This window comes from Haliaeetus albicilla, chromosome 8 (assembly GCF_947461875.1).
Source record: "Haliaeetus albicilla chromosome 8, bHalAlb1.1, whole genome shotgun sequence".
NCBI classification, from domain to species: domain Eukaryota; kingdom Metazoa; phylum Chordata; class Aves; order Accipitriformes; family Accipitridae; genus Haliaeetus; species Haliaeetus albicilla.
Window position 1 is genome coordinate 32,184,788 of NC_091490.1, and position 19,535 is coordinate 32,204,322.

At 38.1% G+C, this 19,535-nt stretch overlaps 1 protein-coding gene across 4 annotated transcripts in view; it reads right to left on the reverse strand.

Annotated features, from left to right (window-relative positions):
• Nucleotides 1-19,376, reverse strand: part of SWT1 (SWT1 RNA endoribonuclease homolog) — a 40,452-nt gene extending 21,076 nt beyond the window's left edge. For 2 of the 4 annotated variants that reach the window (XM_069789571.1, XM_069789570.1), the window contains exons 1-15: nt 19,225-19,376; nt 18,298-18,372; nt 14,863-14,921; nt 12,542-13,295; nt 11,123-11,188; nt 10,938-10,994; nt 10,172-10,301; nt 9,935-10,036; nt 8,197-8,385; nt 7,546-7,639; nt 6,107-6,243; nt 5,127-5,278; nt 3,660-3,798; nt 2,502-2,647; nt 346-554 (exon numbers count right to left, since the gene is read on the reverse strand). In XM_069789571.1, coding sequence (XP_069645672.1) covers nt 346-554; nt 2,502-2,647; nt 3,660-3,798; nt 5,127-5,278; nt 6,107-6,243; nt 7,546-7,639; nt 8,197-8,385; nt 9,935-10,036; nt 10,172-10,301; nt 10,938-10,994; nt 11,123-11,188; nt 12,542-13,295; nt 14,863-14,921; nt 18,298-18,363 — 2,300 coding nt within the window. In that variant the 5' untranslated portion in view covers nt 18,364-18,372; nt 19,225-19,376. The remainder of the gene's footprint in view (nt 1-345; nt 555-2,501; nt 2,648-3,659; nt 3,799-5,126; nt 5,279-6,106; nt 6,244-7,545; nt 7,640-8,196; nt 8,386-9,934; nt 10,037-10,171; nt 10,302-10,937; nt 10,995-11,122; nt 11,189-12,541; nt 13,296-14,862; nt 14,922-18,297; nt 18,373-19,224) is intronic. The other 2 variants (XM_069789572.1, XM_069789573.1) reach the window with 2 other exon arrangements.
• Nucleotides 19,377-19,535: the final 159 nt, after the last annotated feature.

A 19,535-nucleotide genomic window follows, 5' to 3' on the forward strand; every position in this document is an offset into this window, starting at 1 on the left:
GAGCTTGAATGCCTCTTTTTTATGGATAAAGACAGGATTTCCATGGATGTCTCACATTTGTGGCTCTTACAGGGTTTTCAACACCATTCTCTAAGGCAACTTATTTCAGCCACTGTCCAGAAAAAGAGCAGCAGACTAGACAGATCACTGACTGCATCCACATAACAATCTGCATGCTCCTAACTTCTTTATGCAACAAGTTGTGTGAATTTTTTTGGTCAATTTCTATTAATTACTAATAGCTTCTTCTCTAAAATAGAAAAAAAAAGGCAATTTCTAAAGCATGTTTGTTTGAAAATCATGTAAAGTTATGTAGAAGTTCTGAACTTCTTTAGCATACCATACCTGTACAAGTTTATTGTATTCCATGCACCTTCAAGGACCGACCAGATTTCCTGGTACCTGTTTTCTTGAGCCACATGAGAGCTTGGCTGTAACTTTTTTTCTTCAGAGTTTTGCAAATTTGGTGTCATGGCTTCCATTTTTTCACATACAGCATTTTCTGAAAGAACCGTGATGTCTTCTGATAAATCCTGCTCACTGTCTGACCCCACCTTATAAAACAGTTCAGCAAACAAATAATGAATGTATTTGGTTCCTAACTTAAGAAAACTTGAAGACTTCTACATTTTTTTAAAGCAATGCTCAAAAAAGCAAGGCCAAATGCTTCCAGTCATAGCCATCTTTACTATAGCCTCTGTGTCTAAAGCATCTCTCAGTCTTTCACCAAGTCTTCTATATCTATATATTGGTATTTCTACAGATCGGAAACTGAAGCAAAGGGAAACCCTATGCCAAAGCTTCCCAGGCATGGTAAACTGATATAAACAAGAACTGCTTCTTACTCTTACTCCCTGTCCCACAACTGATGGCACATTTTCCTCTGCAACAGCACAAACTACTCATTTAGTAAACTGATTCAGAAAATTTGTCCAGATTAAACTGAATCTGGCACAACCTAGTCTGTAAAAAGGAAGTTCTTTGTGAAGTCAAACACTTGGCAGGACAAGGACAGGAGGAAACAAGTTTTCAGACAGAGAGCCTGCTTCTTATGGCAGCACTGTTCACAGAACTGGCGGCTAAGTGGCTCACTGCAATGCACACAGCAGTTACAGCAGAGTAAACAATCAAGACTCCTCAGATGATCGATCCTTCCTCTCCTTGACCACCTTCTTCCTTTCCCCTTCAGCCTTCTCTGAAACTGAAAATAACTTTTTACAGATATTCTGACCCATATTCTTTCCCATATATAGAAATATTTCAAGTCATCCATGCTTATCATTCCACTTTTTATGCCATTACACATGGAACTAACAGTAACCACAAACCAAGACACTGAAATTTCTTCCACAGCAACTCAGAGATGAGCTGGAAGTAAAGACATACTTCTCAGAAGACAAAAGGTGTCAGGACACCCCCCCATTAACTATCACAAAGCACATGATACAAGTGCGTCCTTTCTTCATGTGTAGCACCAGAGCTACTGTCGTGGTTTAACCCCAGCCAGCAACGAAGCACCACGCAGCCGCTCACTCACTCCTCTCCCCCCACCCAGTGGGATGGGGGAGAAAATTGGGAAAAGAAGCAAAACCCGTGGGTTGAGATAAGAACAGTTTAATAGAACAGAAAAGCAGCAGCTAATAATGATAATGATAACACTAATAAAATGACAACAGTAGTAATAAAAGGATTGGAATGTACAAATGATGCGCAGGGCAATTTCTCACCACCCGCCGACCAACACCCAGCCAGTCCCCGAGCGGCGATTCCCTGCCCCCCCACTTCCCAGTTCCTATACTAGATGTGACGTCCCACGGTATGGAATATACTGTTGGCCAGTTTGGGTCAGCTGCCCTGGCTGTGTCCTGTCCCAACTTCTTGTGCCCCTCCAGCCTTCTTGCTGGCTGGGCATGAGAAGCTGAAAAATCCTTGACTTTACTCTAAACACTACTTAGCAACAACTGAAAACATCAGTGTTATCAACATTCTTCACATACTGAACTCAAAACACAGCACCGTACCAGCTACTAGGAAGACAATTAACTCTATCCCAGCTGAAACCAGGACAGCTACCAAGAGAAGGAAAGCTGAAATAACATGCCTAAGAAGAGTAGTGTTGGAACAATGTCAGAAGTAGAAACAACAATTTTCATTTTAATCTTTCAGGCCCTTTTCCATCAGCTACAAATGCAATAAAAAACTAAGAAATTTTTCCTGAAAGCAGCTAAACAATGTTTTGCAGTCACTCTCCCAACACCAACACATTTATGTTAGGGAAAAAAAAAAAGCCTACCAAGCATATACATAAAGGCAGATATTTGCTACATGAAAATAAAAGTTAAAGTTGGGGTCTATTAATTTTGAAAACACTCTACCAACAACATTTCCTGCAATAATTTGTTGAAATTATAGGAATATTTTAGAAATCTAAGCCACATTTGTAACATGAACGTGGAGCAACTTCAAGACGTTACATGAACAAATACTAAAGCTCCCCTTACCTCTGTAAGTGTTTGGTATAGCTTATTCACTTCAGCATAAGCCTGGGGAAGTACACCGTTATAGTCTGACCTTGAACTGAAAGCATGGAGTAATTTTTTGGATTCCTGGAGCAAGATACGCACTATTGAGGAGTCAACTGGTTTACCTGATATTTAGACATTAATATGGAAGGGGGAAAAAAAAAGTATTAGATGTTAGGTATTGTCAGTCTTAGGAGGCAAATTTAATACACAAATATCTGGATTAACTGAAGCACATAAAAAGCCTTGAAAATGGTTCAGAAGCATTAGATAAAACAGTCTCAAGAGAAACGCATGCAAGGTTAAGACTTTCCACTACTTAATCAAATCTTCCAAATTTATCCCAGGATCTGGCAAGAGGATCAACTGACATATCTAAAATAATTTTGCAGAACAGCAATATCCCAAAAGAGGTATATCTGTTAAAATCAAATTCTTAAAGATATCTTTAAATAAATGAAAGGGTTGGGTTTTTTTTTTTTTGTTGGTTTTTGAAAACAAACCTCCCTGCCCTCATCTATCACATTAAGTAGTCTTTACTCCTCCATAATTTATTTGGCAAATACAGATCATTTGGCCACGCATAACACGGTGGCAAAGGAGGAGGATTATTTGCTTTTTAAAAATAGTTCAGGACTTTGGTGACTATTAATATATACTCATTAAAAAGTTTCTCCCCTGATTTTTGCAGGTACATAGAGATGTGTGAAATAAATTCTTACATGCCTGATAGTGTGCATACATTTGCTTTTACTGTCTTTGTACAAAAAGTAGAAAAAAGCCAGCAGAACACTGAATTACCAAAAAAAAAAAAAAAAAAAGAAACATTTCAGAAATCATTTTTTTATGGTTTTTGCAGGTGATATTTAGACCATTTGGGACCACAGTCTGGACAGACTTGATCTTGGCACAAGCTCTGTTTTTTTCTTTTTCTTTTTTTTTTTAAAAATGTAATTCATAGCTCATCAATTTCATTTCATTTCTGGCTTCATGGCTACAAAAGCAGAAGAGGATGGAACACATTACTATTTAAACATACAGAGTACATGCCTTTTCAAAGTATCTACTTCTGTAACTACTAAAACCAGAACAGTGAGGTTTTTACAAGTTTACAATAACGTTCTCAGAGATTCTTACCTGTACAAAGGTGTTTATAGAGACATTCAATGGTTGAAAGTAAACTCCTTGGCACAACATAACCAAAAACAGCCATCCAGTGTTTTTTATAACACTTCAGCAAGTTTGCTAATGTCCATGGTGGCTTCAGATACAGTATCTGAAAGACAGCATGTTATAATTTCAAAGGCTGATTTTCATATATACATATGGTACACCATATGTATACATATATGTATATACATACACTGTACATATGTGGTACACATACCACAACCGCTCTATTCTTCAATAATGTTATGATTTGTGCTTGCTGAAGTAGAATTTCAATGATTCCTCAGAAATAAGGCTATATTCAGGTTTAACAAGTTTATCTATTAAAAAAGATTTGATTCAGCAGCATCATGGGTTAAGCTGTGATGCTCATGTAGAAGCATTCAATGTACAATCATTTTCATTATTTTTGTTTCCCCTTTCCTGAAACACTTCAAATACTCTGGAGTTAACTCTTAAAGTGATTTAATATGTTACCTGTGTACAAAAGCCAGAACAACAGTAAATATGCCTTTGATTTCTAGTATTGTTAAAAAAGTAAACACACTTTTCCTAGCTGTGACTATAAATACATGAAGTAATATATGCATATTGCAATAAAATTGGAATCTATTACTACCAAGTGAAACCAGAGTTTGAAAAGATGTGAATAGAAATCTGCTAAGTTAATCAGAAGTGCCTAAAAGCTTAACAGCTAATCAAAGCTCTATCTTATGGAACAACAGTCATCTCAGGCAAATGATTTTTTTTTTTTTTTTGAAAGCCACAGAGGCTTATCTGCAATAAATTTAAACTTCTAACTAACCCCTCCCAGCTATAAAATGGAATCTAAACCAAAGCATGGATAATTTGAAAGTGCCTTGTACATGAGTACTTACTTTCTATTAACACTTTTGAAAGAGTGAATGTTTGAAGATTCTTGTTAACACCCTTGTAATTCTGTATCTGCATTGTAATCAATTTAGCTGTGAACAATTTTATCCACATGGTATCTAAAAACATCTGTTCTGATGGGGAAGAAGTGCCTGCTACAACAGTGCCTCAATATTATATAAAACGTGATGGAGTAACTTCTTGAAGGACATATTTACAATGCAGTGATTTAACCATAGTAGAAAAGCCAAAATAGAAATTTAATCCAACTAATAAAAAGAGTTGTGAAAATTCACACTGAACAGCCAGCATCTCTGTTACTGTATTACTAAAAGACTGTTAAAGTATTGCACAGTCATTACCGGTCAAATAGAATAACCTTGTTATAAAATGAAATAGTAAAACTGAATACTTAACTGTTCACTGTCAGTGAACTGTTATGTTAGTGAACTAGATAACTCAGCTGTTCGGCTTAGCACAGGTACTAATATCATTAAAACACCAAGGATGTTTAAACCTCTTAATACTTGAAATATCAAGCAAGATGACATTAGAAACCACCTCCATCCATAGGTTTCCGAATGCAATTTTCATTTCAGTCTCCAAAATACAAGATAAAGCTTCTCCTAAGTTCTTTTCAAGATCTGGAAGTATATTTGGGAATCGCGCAGTAAGACTAGTATCACCTCCATCTGTTTTCTCAAATTCTGTATCTGTTAAACCAACGATAATAAAAAGCACTTATTGCAACTGTTTCTGTACCTAATTTATGTTGATAGTACACAAATAACTTGTCCCCATAAAGACAGACTGCACTTTATATTTATGTTTTGAAGCAGATAGGCTACATCTACTTAGGTTCCAAATATATCTAGTAATACCCATTTGTACTGTGGATATTTTTAATTATAAGCTACTAACCAAGAAGATTAATTTCCCCAGAGCATTAGCCATTTGTGATCTTACTCCACATTTCTTTTTTCCTTAAATAACTTAGATTATATACAGCCAGTGGGGTTATTTATCAGCAAGTATAAGATCATCACTTCTTAATACTGTAAGCTGTCTTTGTATCTTTGGAAAAATGAACAGGCAACCCAAGAATCAAGTTCTACTGCTTAGGATGCAGGTAAAGGTATTAACATAAAATGCAAGGAGTGATCTTAGCATACTGAATTTTAAAACTACTAAGAATAGGACTCAAACTGGCTCAACTAGAAAAACTTTTCAGTCCTAAAAAGTTCAGGACACCTTTTAAATGACTATAAACACAGGAAATTCATGCTGTGTTTTTTCTATAAAACAAAAATACATCATATTTGAATTTCCTAGAACTCTGAGACACATGTTTTAATAAAGGTCTCAAACTTTCAGAAAACCATTTACCTTTGAAAATAAAAAATCTCTGCCCCAAACAAAAAGCATTCCTAAGGATTCAAACTATATGAAAGTTATAGTAGAAACTACACCCCCTCTGCCACACTGATTATTACATGTCTCAAAAACCAGCATGTGTATACATGCACATTAAACAAACTTACCACATTTTGAGTGTGGCAGCTCAACACAGTTCTGGTGCCTATTTATGTTCAGATTCTGTAGAGCAGTAACCAGATCAGCTTTGCAGAATGCTTTGACCTCACTCACAATGGCTTTATTACATAAATTTTTATCATCCCTAGGAGAAGAGAATTAATTGTAGACCTAAAACTGACATTACTACACACTAAGTAATAAAAGCAACACACTCTAAAAATTGTCTTTGGTAAGCTTACTTTGTGAGCTTCATTGTATATGAAGTTTTTTTTCTCAAGCAATTAGAAGCAGTTCAAAATATTAAACCAGAAAACTAACTAAAGCGTCTATTCTGAAAAAATTAGAAACATAACTGAAAAATGTTTCAGGCTGTAGGTTTGCTTTAAGAAAAAAACAGCTATAAATACTACAGCAACGATGCCTAGTTGCTATGATCTTAAAATCCAAACAAGGCAATAATACTAAGACAGTAATATTTTATTCGATAGCTACAATAAATTCTCATTTTCAACACCATTTTTTACTGTTCTACTGGCCAAATCATTGTCCCAGATGCCACCTTGAGGTATACACTGCTACAGCAGAATTACTATAAAGATGCAGTACAAAGCTGGATCCTAGTACTTTCTAAAAAATTCCCATTGCTTATATTGATAAAGGATAAAAGTTTTTTTCAGATGAAAAGCACTTCTGAAGTCACTTCTTGTTCTTTACTCAGAGAAACCTAAAATCATTATCAATAGCCCTACCAATACTGTGACTGAAATAGTATTTTCAGCAGCAACCCAATCCACACGTCAAGTTAAACAAAGCAATGGATGCCTAGTGTCTTAACCCCACTTACTGAAACTATGCAGGAAATGGTTCTAGCAAAGACCAAAGAAAACTGTTTACAGTACCTGCCAAGGAATATTAGCCCTTTAAAAACTAGCTTCATGTAACTTGAATAAAATTGAGAATCAATACTCAGAAGTCAGCTGTTATCTTCACAAAACAAGAACAGAGGCAAACCTATCTTCATCTTCCCTCTTTCCAAGAGTAACTCCTAACAATGTTTATCACTGTTCCCAACTAGGCGAGCAGAAACAAATTATCTAACCAGATCTCAATCATTAATACAAATATTTTTTTCTATTTTGTAACTCTAGTAATATTTTTATGAGAAACTGGAGTAAAATCTGAGAAAGCTAGACTTTAAAAAGTTTTAGAATTGAATATTGAGTAAACTTAATTCTATTTCAGGCCTCAAGCACATGAAGGTGATTAAGTCTACAATATTTGTGTTTTATTACATCCTTCTACTCTAGCTTTTAAGAGGGTGATTGCTCTTCAAAAAGCCTACTTCAGAAACAGGTTTCATTTTAAGACATGATTTGAAACTAGGGCATTTGGCACGAGACTAACTTACACCTCATAAGAGACCTAAAACCACACAGGAACTCACGTGCAGAGTATGACAACAGCTTGAGGAAAGAGATTCTGATACTGCAGACAACATTGTAAAACACGATCATCATTGTTCTCGTCACTCAGGCCATCTGCAAATTTAGTTAAGACAGTGCTGACATGTTCAGAAGTAATTCAACATAAGAAATACTTCAGTACAGTCATGGTACTGTTTTTAAATTTAATACTCCCCAAACAAGGACAGAGAACTGTAATCTAAACACAAATCTAAGCTTTGAATTCTTAGGTACTACTCCACTCAAACCCGCTATGGTTTTGCCAGAAAATGTCAAGTGAGCCACACATAAATTTGAGTATGTTAGATTTTGTGATGACTGAGCCAAAAGCAAAAGCACACAACATATCCTTAGCTCACAGGTATAAGTAACTAGATGAATTTTCATTTAGTAATCCCCCAACAGATGTAGCTAAAAGTGAGAAACAATTGATAAAACAATAGTGAACAAAGCAGTAATCTGAATAAGGTGTTTGCATACTATAGCCTTGGATATGCTCTGAAGGCTGCTGTGAGCTAATTAGCAAACTGCAGAGTGAACACTGTATTAAACTCAAAATTTGGTGCTAAGGTTCATACTAGGTGAACTCCAAGGATTAAGTATCCAAAACAAATTGATTGCACATATATTACACATTTTTTGAGAAGCAAGCTGCATGGATTGCCCCCACAATTTTGAATCTTGGTTTTTGAGACATGTGTAGATGAACTGGACTGCAGGGATAGCTTTGTCCCGAACATGCTGCAACATTTTCCCCTTCTTCAAGTTGTCCAATTCTTGCAGAACAACCCAGGGAATTATTAATGCAAGTCTGCCAACACCTGGAAGGAAAAAAATCCCGAACACAATCAAAACCAAAGACATTTTGAAGAGCCATGCAAACTACTACAGGTAATTTTTAATTCAAACATCACATTTATGTAAGTTCACAGTTATGGTTTTTGCCAGTAGTTTTCATAGTCCATGCTCAAGAGTATCTAGCGTTAAAAAATGAACAACTGAAAAAGGCCAAGTTCCCTCTTTCTAATCTAACCTCAGACTTGCACTACATTGGTTACATTTAAAAATGACTATTAGGCAAACAAAAGGAAGACACAATTTTAATCAACAGAACACTCTGACAACAGTGTGTAGCAGTATTATAAAATATATTTGCAGCAATTATCATCTTGTCACACACTTGCTGTAAGATGTTAAAGCAAGGTGACAGCAGCTGAAATAACAGGCTGAAAATACCTGAATGACCACAACAGTCACTGTGCCAAAACAATCACCAAATAAAAGGAGCAATAGTTTGTGCTAATTGCCAACCAGCATTCCTAAGCCAGGAACAGGAAGTATGGATATTGGACTATGGTTTTATTTGTAGGTAAGTATGGTCTGAATTTTAAAACATATATACATGGTAGATCAGAAATGTAATGACTGTTCTGTTGGTCCACCCCCGACAAATACTTCAACTGTTTTCTTTCTCATTCACAGTATAAGAATACAATTTTGAAAAAATACATTAATATCCATCTGCTTGGTAATAAATAGGTCAGGACTGAGCAACCTTCTGAACATAATGGGTCTGATGCAGGACCAGAAACTGGGAGCCGCAATATTCTAAAAAAGGCATCCCAGTGTACACAATGCAACACCATTCCTAATATGGGAAAGAGAAATACAGTCTCACACTCTTGAAAATTACTCAGGCCCTTATTAAAGTTATTTTCCAGGCAGCCAGAATAAGTGTATTCATTAGCTGAAAGCATCAAAGCACCCTATATATTCTGATAGATTCCAAATATGTCTACCAACAACTGACACGCACAATCCTAATCCTGCTAACATTAAATCACTAAAAGCTTAACAACATATTAAAGCCAAACATTAAAGCCAGGGTCTGCAATCTGAATTCCTGAGAAATTGCTCACACATCTCATGACTTCTGTGATCTTCACCAAGACAGAAATAAAGCACTGACTGCTTATCAGATCTTAAATGTTTTTAGGTTTCTAGAAAAAAGAAATGCTAAAAAGAGATTAGAAAACATCATTACCACTAGTAATGGATTAAATGCTTAAAAGTATGTTCTTACAACAGGTGAGACTTATTTACCTCTAAGAGTTCACACGCATTCCTGGGAACGTTGACCATGACTCTCTGTAGGTACATAGGTATAAGCATAGTAGGTTCTACTTTCACACCTGAACTTTCCTTAAGAGGCAGCCTATTTGGGTTCACAGAAGTGTGAGCCTTCTGCCTCTATATGAAACCTGCTGCCTTTTTAAGGAGCGCAGGTTTCTTTTTCTTCACATAGCCTAAAGTTCTTACAACATCTGTTTTTTCTTAAAATGTCTTATTGATGACTGTGTATTTACATACCTGGTATATCCTCAGATTTCAGGGATCTGACAAACTCAAGGTGACTAATCATTATATTTGTGTCAATCACAACCAATATGTTCAGACCAGAAGTAAAAGCCTCTGGGGGGAAAAAGAGAGAGGAGAAAAAAAAAAAACCAGTTGCAAAAAAATCAGCTGTGTACTCTCTACTCAGACCATTAACTGACTAAGAACTACTTGCAAGCAGATACCAAAGAACATCAAGTCATGACATACCAGCAGAAATATTTAAATCCTGTTCTGGAAGGTCTATTTCCATACTTGTAAGTTCCCCACAAGTCTGTACTACAGAGAGCACCATCCTCTTCTGAACACGAGCAACATGCAAATCTTCAACTATCTGCATCTACAGTAAAAAAAACGTGGATGTATGAAATCAATCGTAAGTAATCACTTATGAATTGTTCCTGAAAAAGACACTTTCGCATTAATGCTGTAGTATTAAAATGGACTAAAAATGAAGCATGACAAATTTTAAGTTGGTACAACAAATGTAAATCCATGAGAACCTTCTGCACATCTTCCACTACAAGATGTCCACAAAAGATGTCCAAAATATGGCCTAGAAGGACAGTTTGTTTATAACCTTTCTACCTGCTACCCAAAAACTTTGTTCCGTTTTTTGCTACATAGACTGCAAGTTTCCTTACAGGTGTTTCTTAAAAAAAAAAAAAGTCTCTTCCAACTTGAAAGTTAGAGGATGGAAAATGAGATCACTAAAGTATGTAAGCACCTGTGAAGGCCCCCTACGTTGCAGAGAATAACAGAAAGGCAACCTTTCTATCTCAGAAAGTTCCTGATTAGCAGTACTTCAGCAAGTTTGTTTAGTATTTGAAAAAAAAGGTCCACATTTTTGTGAAGTGTAGATCTTAAGCCAACAATGCAAAATACTAGGAAAGGTCACAGAATTGTCCAGCTACACAATGTCAGTGCCATAAGTTTTTAATATAACTTAGAAGTGTTAAATTAAAGCACTACTAACCTCTTGGTCTGTTTCTGGGTTCTGACTGTCTTGAAGGGGTGGAAAGACTTCAAAGTTCTGTAGGAAGAATTAAAAAAAACCCATACCAACCACACAAAATATCAAGGAAGACTGAGGAACAAGTGATCCCCATGTCAAGAGTTTTGGAATATAGCTCTTTAGTGTTAAACAAGTACATCACTAACCATTTGGACAGACTTTATGTCCTCACCTTCTTGGTAGGAGTCAGACGTGCATGGGACCTCAAAATTCTAGAAACAAGTAGGAATGCAAGTAGAACATGTTATCAGTCTGAGTGCTTTTTAGAGAACACTGACTATTCCCAAGTGAATTGAACAGGTAACACAAAAATATCTTCGATATCCATGATGAAGCATCTACAGTATCATTTCAAAAGGGCTTAGAAGGATGGCTTTCTTTTAAAATAAATGTAGTGGTTTACACAGTAAGCCTATTTTTCCAATCTCTTGTGGGTTTGTGACTATGTTATTCTTGCTCTGGGCTTCCCAGTACAAGACAGACATGAATTTAATGGAGTGAAATGAGCAAAGGGTCACTGAGATGATTAAAGGACTGGGCTGTGTTATGCAAGAGGCTGAAAGAGCTGTGACTGGCCTGGAGAAGAGAAGGTGGAGTCTTATCAATGTTTATAAATAGCTGATGGGAGGGTGTAAAGATGATAGAACCAGACTGTTAGCAGTGCCCAGTACCAGAACAAGAGGCAGTGGGCACAAACTGAAACACAGCAAATTCCATCTGAGCATTAAAAACACCACTTTTTTTGCAGTGAAGGTGCTTGAACAGGCTCTGCCTGGAGAGGTTGTGGAGCCTCTATCCTTAGAGGTATTCAAAACCTGACTGGATGCAGTGCTGGGTAACCTGCTCTAGCTGACCCTGCTTGAGCAAGGAGGCTGGACTAGAAGATCTCCAGAGGTGCCTGCCAACCTCAATGATTCCATGATTCTGTATGTAATTACTATCTTTGTGTACACACAAAATGATCGCGCTACCATAATGTGAACTGCAATCTCCAAAAATGCTAGGCATGTTAAACAACAACAAAAAAATAACCACGCTCATGATAAAGTTGAGGTGCAGAGCCAAACACAAGCAAAACTCAGAAACAAACTCATCACAGCCAAACATGAAGTTCTGCAGGAAACATACAAATTTAGTCCTAGATCTACAAGTCCTCCTGGTATCACTTTGCCAGCAATGAGCACCTGTTTGGCAGGCAAGTTTTCATTGGTTCAGTTTATTCATTCAAAAAATTATACAACCATGCCAGCTCAAAAAAAATTCTCTTGACTTCTACCTAAATTGAAGTATTCCACACCCCCAGCAGCAAAGTAAAGCTATGAAAGCATATGTACAGACACAGTCCTAATACACAAGACCTTTATTCTGGTTTCTTTAATCATTTAGCAGAGCAGATAAACATTTTAACATGGTTTACACTGGGATCGGAAAAATCTATCTAGTTAACTATGAAATCCTGTTTGAAATCTGTAAGAAGACAGTCTGCTTATATAAAAACTACCTGCCATTCAGAAACTAGCCTGAAACATCTACTTGCGTAATACAAAGAATTGGGTTCTCATTACCTGCTTAAAACATAGTGCTGTGGCTTCAAAGTCCCTTTCTTCAGTCCCTGAATTACCAGTAGCTTTATCAAAATCAGCATCCTGTTTTTTCCATTTACAAGAGTCCCATCGTTGTGGTGTTTCAGTTGAATAGTGTGATGGCATATGTTTATTTGCATGCCCTTTTTTCCTAGAAGACTCCTTATATTCTTCTTCATACTCTTCTTCCCAAGTCCTAGATAATGTATTGGGCTTCTTAGTGAAAGGCCTATCATCATGCACAGTCCCTGTAGAGGTGTCAGATGGCGTTTTTGGAATTCTGACATCTTCACTCTGGTTTTTTGATCCTTCTGCCTTTTTACGTGGTACATGCGAATTGTATGCAGATGACTTAAATTTTTCCAACATAGTTTGTTCCGCTTTTAACTTTCGTTTGCACAGTTCAACTTTCTCTCTCTTTTTCCTCAGCACCTTGTCCCTCTGAACAGCAAAGCTATGCCACAGTCTTTTTCCTTCTGTTCCATCAAAACGACTTTTGTTACAACTTTCGCTGCTAGTGGTCACTACATCAGGAGTGCATGTACTTTTTCCATGTTTAATTTCTTTGGCTTTGAATTGGATAATTATTCTCTTCTGCTTTTCAGTTTGGATTAAAGAATTGTCTGTTGTTTTGTTTCTATTTGGAGATTTTCCTTGGGATCTTCCATCAGCGCCATGAGAAGTACTAGAACTTTGGTCTTGCTTCCTCTCTTGCCCATCTTTCTCTATTTTGAATCTACAGAAACATTATGAAAAAAGTAATGTAATTAGCTCAGTTAATGTAAAAGAACAGCAAAAAAATAGCCTACGCTTGATTTAGGCAGTTACAGCTAAGCATTTATGCAAACCAGTTTGAGTATGTTCTTAAATATGAACTTGCAGCAACATCTGTCCTTTAAAATAGTTTGATACAGCATTTTTAGTATTTACATTTTTCCTAGCTGTACAGCTATTTTAGCTTACAAAATTGAGAAAAAGCTTTTTCTGCATTATCTATTGGTTTGAGAGATGTCCTAAAAAGTTGAGTTTCATCTTACCACACAGGTAAGTTTTAATAGCAGTTTAATGATATATGAGGTGCGTCATCCTAAAGTTCGAGCGTGCAGCAGTTCAGCTTGGTTGCGCGGTGCCAAACACTGCACAGTTTTCAAACAGTGCAGGATAAACAGACTGGAGAACTTGGAAAAGGAATGACTGATGGGAATATAGTAATGTTTTACAGAAATCATGAATGATACGAAAACTGAATAGGAAACTTTCTTGTAAGAGCAGAGAAAATACCCAATAAATTTATCATACGCTAGGTTTACAATAGCCAAAGAAAGTTTCTAGCCTACTCTATTATAGTGTTGTCAAAAATGTTGGGGAGGTAAAGGCCATTTGACAAACTCACATAGGACAGGTAACTTAAATGTACTGATTGGCATCCGACTTCTGACTTAGGAGACCCTTAACTGGTTGTTAGAAGCTGGAAGGGAGTACAGCAGGAAAAATCATCTTGTGCTTGTCTTGTTTCACATATTCCTTCCTACACAAGCCCTACTGGCCACTGTCAGGGATAGGGTACTGGACTGGAGAGAGTTTTGGCACTAACATAGTTACTCTTTTAAGGTTATATCATACTGTACTAACAAACGGTGCTTAACAGCATGTATGCGTGCAGCCAAATATCCTATGACTTCCAAGTCTAGTCTAACAGAGAAACCACAAGAAACAATCCAAAGCTTTTCCACCTCAGGATTCACGAGAACATTCTCACTTTATATGAAGTAGTTTTCAAACAGTGTTTACATTTGCAACACTTCAGGTGAAAGATTGCTTTCTCTGCCTTGGAATCAATTACTTCAAGCATCAGGAGTAATCAAAGATTTCACAACTAAAGGAATCTACTAAAGGTACTAAGTTCACTGCAGAACTATCCTCCAGACTTCAGTGGAGCCTTTTTTTGCTAACAAAACAAGTATAGCATGCAGTACAGAACAACAAGGTAGTACTCAAGACAAAAAAAAATTAATCTTCTCATGCCAGCAGTGTTGGAAGGATGTAATTCCTACCCTATTTGAAGTGTAGTAGTGTACATTAGAGCAAAAAAAAAAAATTCTGAACCCTGTCTCCTCAACTATCTCAAACTGCCCAGCTTAGACAGAATCCACTCATTAATGCAATGCCAACACTTCATCAGTTAAAATAACATATTTTATTTGGCGAACAAGTCAAACAAAATTCTTAAATTCAGTATTACAAAAAGTCTGTGATTGCTTTATTTTTAAGTAGTTCCATTTAATGACAGAGCAAGAATTTACCTCTGAAATTCTGTCTCTCCTTTCATAGTATGGTTATAAGATCTTGTGTCTTCTGAGTTCTGAAAGAAGGAAAAAATCCAAGTGCTTATAGAGGAAACTGCAGTTCAAAAAAAAAAAACCTTCATAAGAGGGAACAAGCTATTATTTCATGCTAGATTCACTATGATTTATGAATACCTTAAGCTTGAAAAAGGCAGCCACATACCTTGCTATAACTTAGTATTTAGATTTTGTTGTATTTAAGAACAACACAAGGGGAAAAACTGAATGTGGCACACGGTCCTGGGTTATAAATAGAGGAAGCTCAACTAAATTAAACACATTTGGGATTCATGTGTTTCATATACTCTACAAGTATAACAGTATTCTTAGGGAAAAGAAAGTTACCTGAAGACTCCCTCCAGCTACCCCCAGGTAAGGCCAAAGAGAAGATATTTCTATGGGAGGTTTTTGTGCAGAAGAGATGTGTTACTAATTCTCATCAGACTTACTAATTAGGCGGAAAAGCGTGAAACTGCAGTTACATAGGCCTAGTTAAGAGTAAGGATAGTCCCCAAACAAAGAACTTGAACAGTCCTTGTTTAGAAAGCAGTTATATCACAAGCTGCGTCGCATTCATGTTGCGGAATAACTGGAAGGCAATTCTGATTAGGTCAAAACAGAAAGCAGTTTATTATTGCAGCTATGGGAGAGAACAGAGAGGAGTAAAATGACAGACTGCTGATATTAATTCTGCCCAACAAGGCATTTAATTTTTATATACCTTTGGGTTATATGACTCCGTTTTCCCAAAACTACAGCAGGGTGTAGGAAACCACAACAGAGAATGGTAACATATGGATTACTTCAGATAAGGAAGCTCCAGACAGTACATCCTTTTACAAATAATTCGCTCGTTCAATAATTGGGTCATGCTGACTCAATGAGGCCTTTAGGTCACTGCTGCAGAGGTTTTCCTAACTAGAGAGGCCTGCAAAAGCCCTTACCTATTTTACTTCCACATTAGAAAGCACTTCATTAAAAAATAAAAGGGTTGCAGAAACCAGCAGAGTTCTAATGAATTAAGGAAATTTTGAGAACTTCTGCCTGTGGTTTGTTCTGGAGTTGTAACAGCAGCAAAACCACTGAAACCGTAACAGGATGCTGTTAAAGGCTGCTGCCACTAAGAATCATATTGATGCAACTTGCTGCAGTTGAACAGCTCCTGTTCAACTCACATGATTACAATCAAATAGGAATCAAAGTGTTTTATTAAGAACTCAATTAACTGGCACACACTCAGGGTCAATACTAGCAATACAACAGAAAAACTGTAATAATAGACACTTACAAAACGATACCAGATCAGATGACTTGGTACCAGAAAGTTTTAATCTTATCCGCTACACGATACACTTTGGCACACACACTCATGCTGTTGAAGACGTGGGTCCTCCAGTCACACATGCAGCTGTACCACTTCCTCCAATCTGCTAATGCACATGCTGGTGAGAAAGGCTGCCCATGAGGTCACGCACACACCCCCAGGGTGTGGGACCCTATGGGATGGCCCCCCTGTACTGTCACTCCACCAGCTGGAATGCAGGTTACTGACAGTGCCCGGTAGTGAAGGTGCTCCACTGGCGTAGATGATGGTAGTAATGCTGGTGGGACAACTTGGGGCAGCATCAAGCCCAGTTTGACTGCTGCTCTGTTACTGCTTTCTCTCTTCACGGCCTGTTCCCCTAGAACCACGAGTTTTCATGATGTTTTATTATTTCTTTTCAACCTAGCTCCTTCTTTTCTCAAAAGTCTCTTGATAATTCCCCAATTTTCACTTAATTTGGTCATCTTAAACTTTGTTACTGTTACTTTCCTCTTAGCATTATCAGTCTGGGGTAACATCCTTTTGGAACAGACTGTTTTAGGTGTTCTGTTTACAATCCCATGGCTATCATATCACCTGGTGTTATCCAGGCCATATTACCAAAAGGCAGCTGTGCTAACTCCTCCAGACAGCTCTGTGTAAAGCTGTTCTAGTTTATACTGTGACAAATGTCCTTTCATTCATAATTATGGAATTATACGCCAAACGGCTAAAAGCCAACAAGCATAAAGTTTTCTGTAATCTGTGGTCATGCTTACACCACACAAAAAAACCCCCAAGTCCCCAGCATAATCACACCTAAATATGACTCTACTTAAATGGCTTACTCTCACCTTTAAGAGCGGAAGATACCTCTTATCCATATTGTGATCACACTGAAGAAACACTTGCTACTAATCAGAAGTTTCCTTATCTTTTTGCTATTATCAGTTTGGGTTCTCACTGTTGCTTGCACTGGTCAATGTCAGCATATAGCAATATTTAATGCTGTCTCAAACAGACTGAAGTCACACAACAGTTAAAAGTCTGTATTCTTCAAATTAGTATAGGCATTAGCAACGGCAATACAGCTACAGTACGAGGTTTTAAACCAAGTTTTTACCCTTTGTATTACAGAAGTAAAAAAAACCCATCCACACCTTACGATAAGTTAATGTTAAAAGACAAACTGAATAATAATAAGGAATTCAGGAGAAAAACTAGTCACAAATACTTGGCTTTGAACAACATTTTCTACATGAACAAAAGGCTTCTAACATGTATAACTCAGTTTATAAGGCCATAATATCATGTTCATTTATAAACACTTCCAAACATTTTTTGAGATATTTATGGTAAGACAGTTAAAAGCTCTCTTATTTCATATATACCTTACAAAATCCAAGGAAAAGAAATCTAGCAAACTTAAGAGTGGATTTATTAAACTACTAATTTATTGGATATGTATTATGCTACTGGCAGGAAATAACTTCCCAGAAGGGGATACAAACAATAAAAATGGGAAGCTACATACCTACATACAAGTGTGACCAGAAAGATTATCACCTCTGTAGCACCTGCATTTTACAAGTGATTCAGTGAAGACTTACTCACTAGGTACAAATATGTACCAGAGTGTACTAAGAATTTTGGTCATTTATTTGTGTCTCAGTGGTTAAAACGAAGTATTTGAGAGTTGCTTGCTAAAATGCTGCAAAGTACAATTTGTGATTAATCAGAAAATTAAGATCTATGATCCAAGATAAAGAACAATCCAAGAAAACAGCAGTGGTTTTGTTAACAGGTTTAAGCTCAGCTTTCCTCAACCAAGAAGATACACTAAAATAAAAATGTCTCTTATTTTCTGATACCCACACTACTCTCAGTCTCTGAAGGAAAACATAAGCTAGTTATCTGGCTAGAACTTGCAGTTACCTGATCAATTCAACCCTCCTGTTACTCTTAATGACCCCATCTTTAAATTTGATTCATCCTTCTATCACAAAACTGCTAAACAATTCATTCCCTTCTCTTGACTGTGGGGTTTTGAATTAAAATAATGATAATAGTAACAATACAGCTGTTCCTACTTTGTCATCTTGGCCATCCAAACAGTCTTCCTTTTCAGTTATTTTCTTCAGTTTCTTTCTAGACATCTTCAAATCCTAAGAAAAACAGTGTTGCCATTATTATTTATTTCAAGTTGTTATTTCCAGCTGGTATAAAAAATAAATTTAACTGCGTAGAGAAAAAATACTCTAATACTCTTCTCTTTACAGAGTCACAGCAGATTTCAACAGGGCTAATTATTCACATCTCACTACTAAAAGAACGTCACAGAAAAAAACCGATAGCAATTACTTTACGTTCTGCTCCAGAGACGCATATTTTGTACCAGCAAACATACCAGACTAATAGAGATGAACACGCTTTAACGTTTAGTCATACAACCGTGAAGTTTTAAATCAGTTCCAACCGTGTAACTCCCGCCTTGGGCCTCGCCCCCCCTTCCCCTGGGGTGGACGTAATGTCGTGACATCTCCCAACAGCTACACCACCCTCTACGCAAACTAGTCCTGCCAGCCTGCTGCGACCAAGAAGAGGTTTAAAAGGGCTACAAGAGACCTCCACTAGAATCTCCCAGAGCTTTAGAGATGCATTTCCAGAGTACAGGTCAACTACCTAAAGAGATAAGCCCCAGAAGTAGCTCAGCCATAGAGCAGGGAGGACTAAGTAAACACACGGCTCTCTAAGACAGCCTTCAACATGGGCGGGTTGAAGTGACTGAAGGAAGAGCTGCTGCTCCGCCACGACCCAAGGGGCGGCAGCCTCCTGCCCGCGACCCCAGGCGTGAGGTACAGGGAGAGCCCCCGCGGCCCTCCACAGGACAAGCCAGCCAGCCGGCCTCCCCCACCCCACCCAGCTGCGGCCAGCACCCTTCCCTTCCCCTCCCGTCCCCTCCCCGGCAGCAGGGCACAGGGGCGGCCCCGCCTCACAGCCCGCCAGCTGGGACGCACCCTCCCGTAGAAGTCGAAGTCGAAGTCGAAGCCGAGGCGGGCAGCGGCTCCGCACCCCTCCACCCCGTTGCGCCGGGCGGCCTCGGGAGGATGGTGCTGGCGGAGGGGCCTCGGGGTAACCCGAGCACGGCCCCGCTCTGGGGCCGGGGACGTCCTTGTCAGCCACAGCCCTCCGCGCTGCTCGCCTCCGGGCGCGCCGCTGCCGCTGCCGCTGCCCCAGCCCCTCCCCGCCGCGGGGCGCGCTGGGCAAGGCCCGGGCCCCCGGGAGCCGGAGCCCCGAGGCGCTCTGGGAAGTGTAGGCTGTGCGAGCC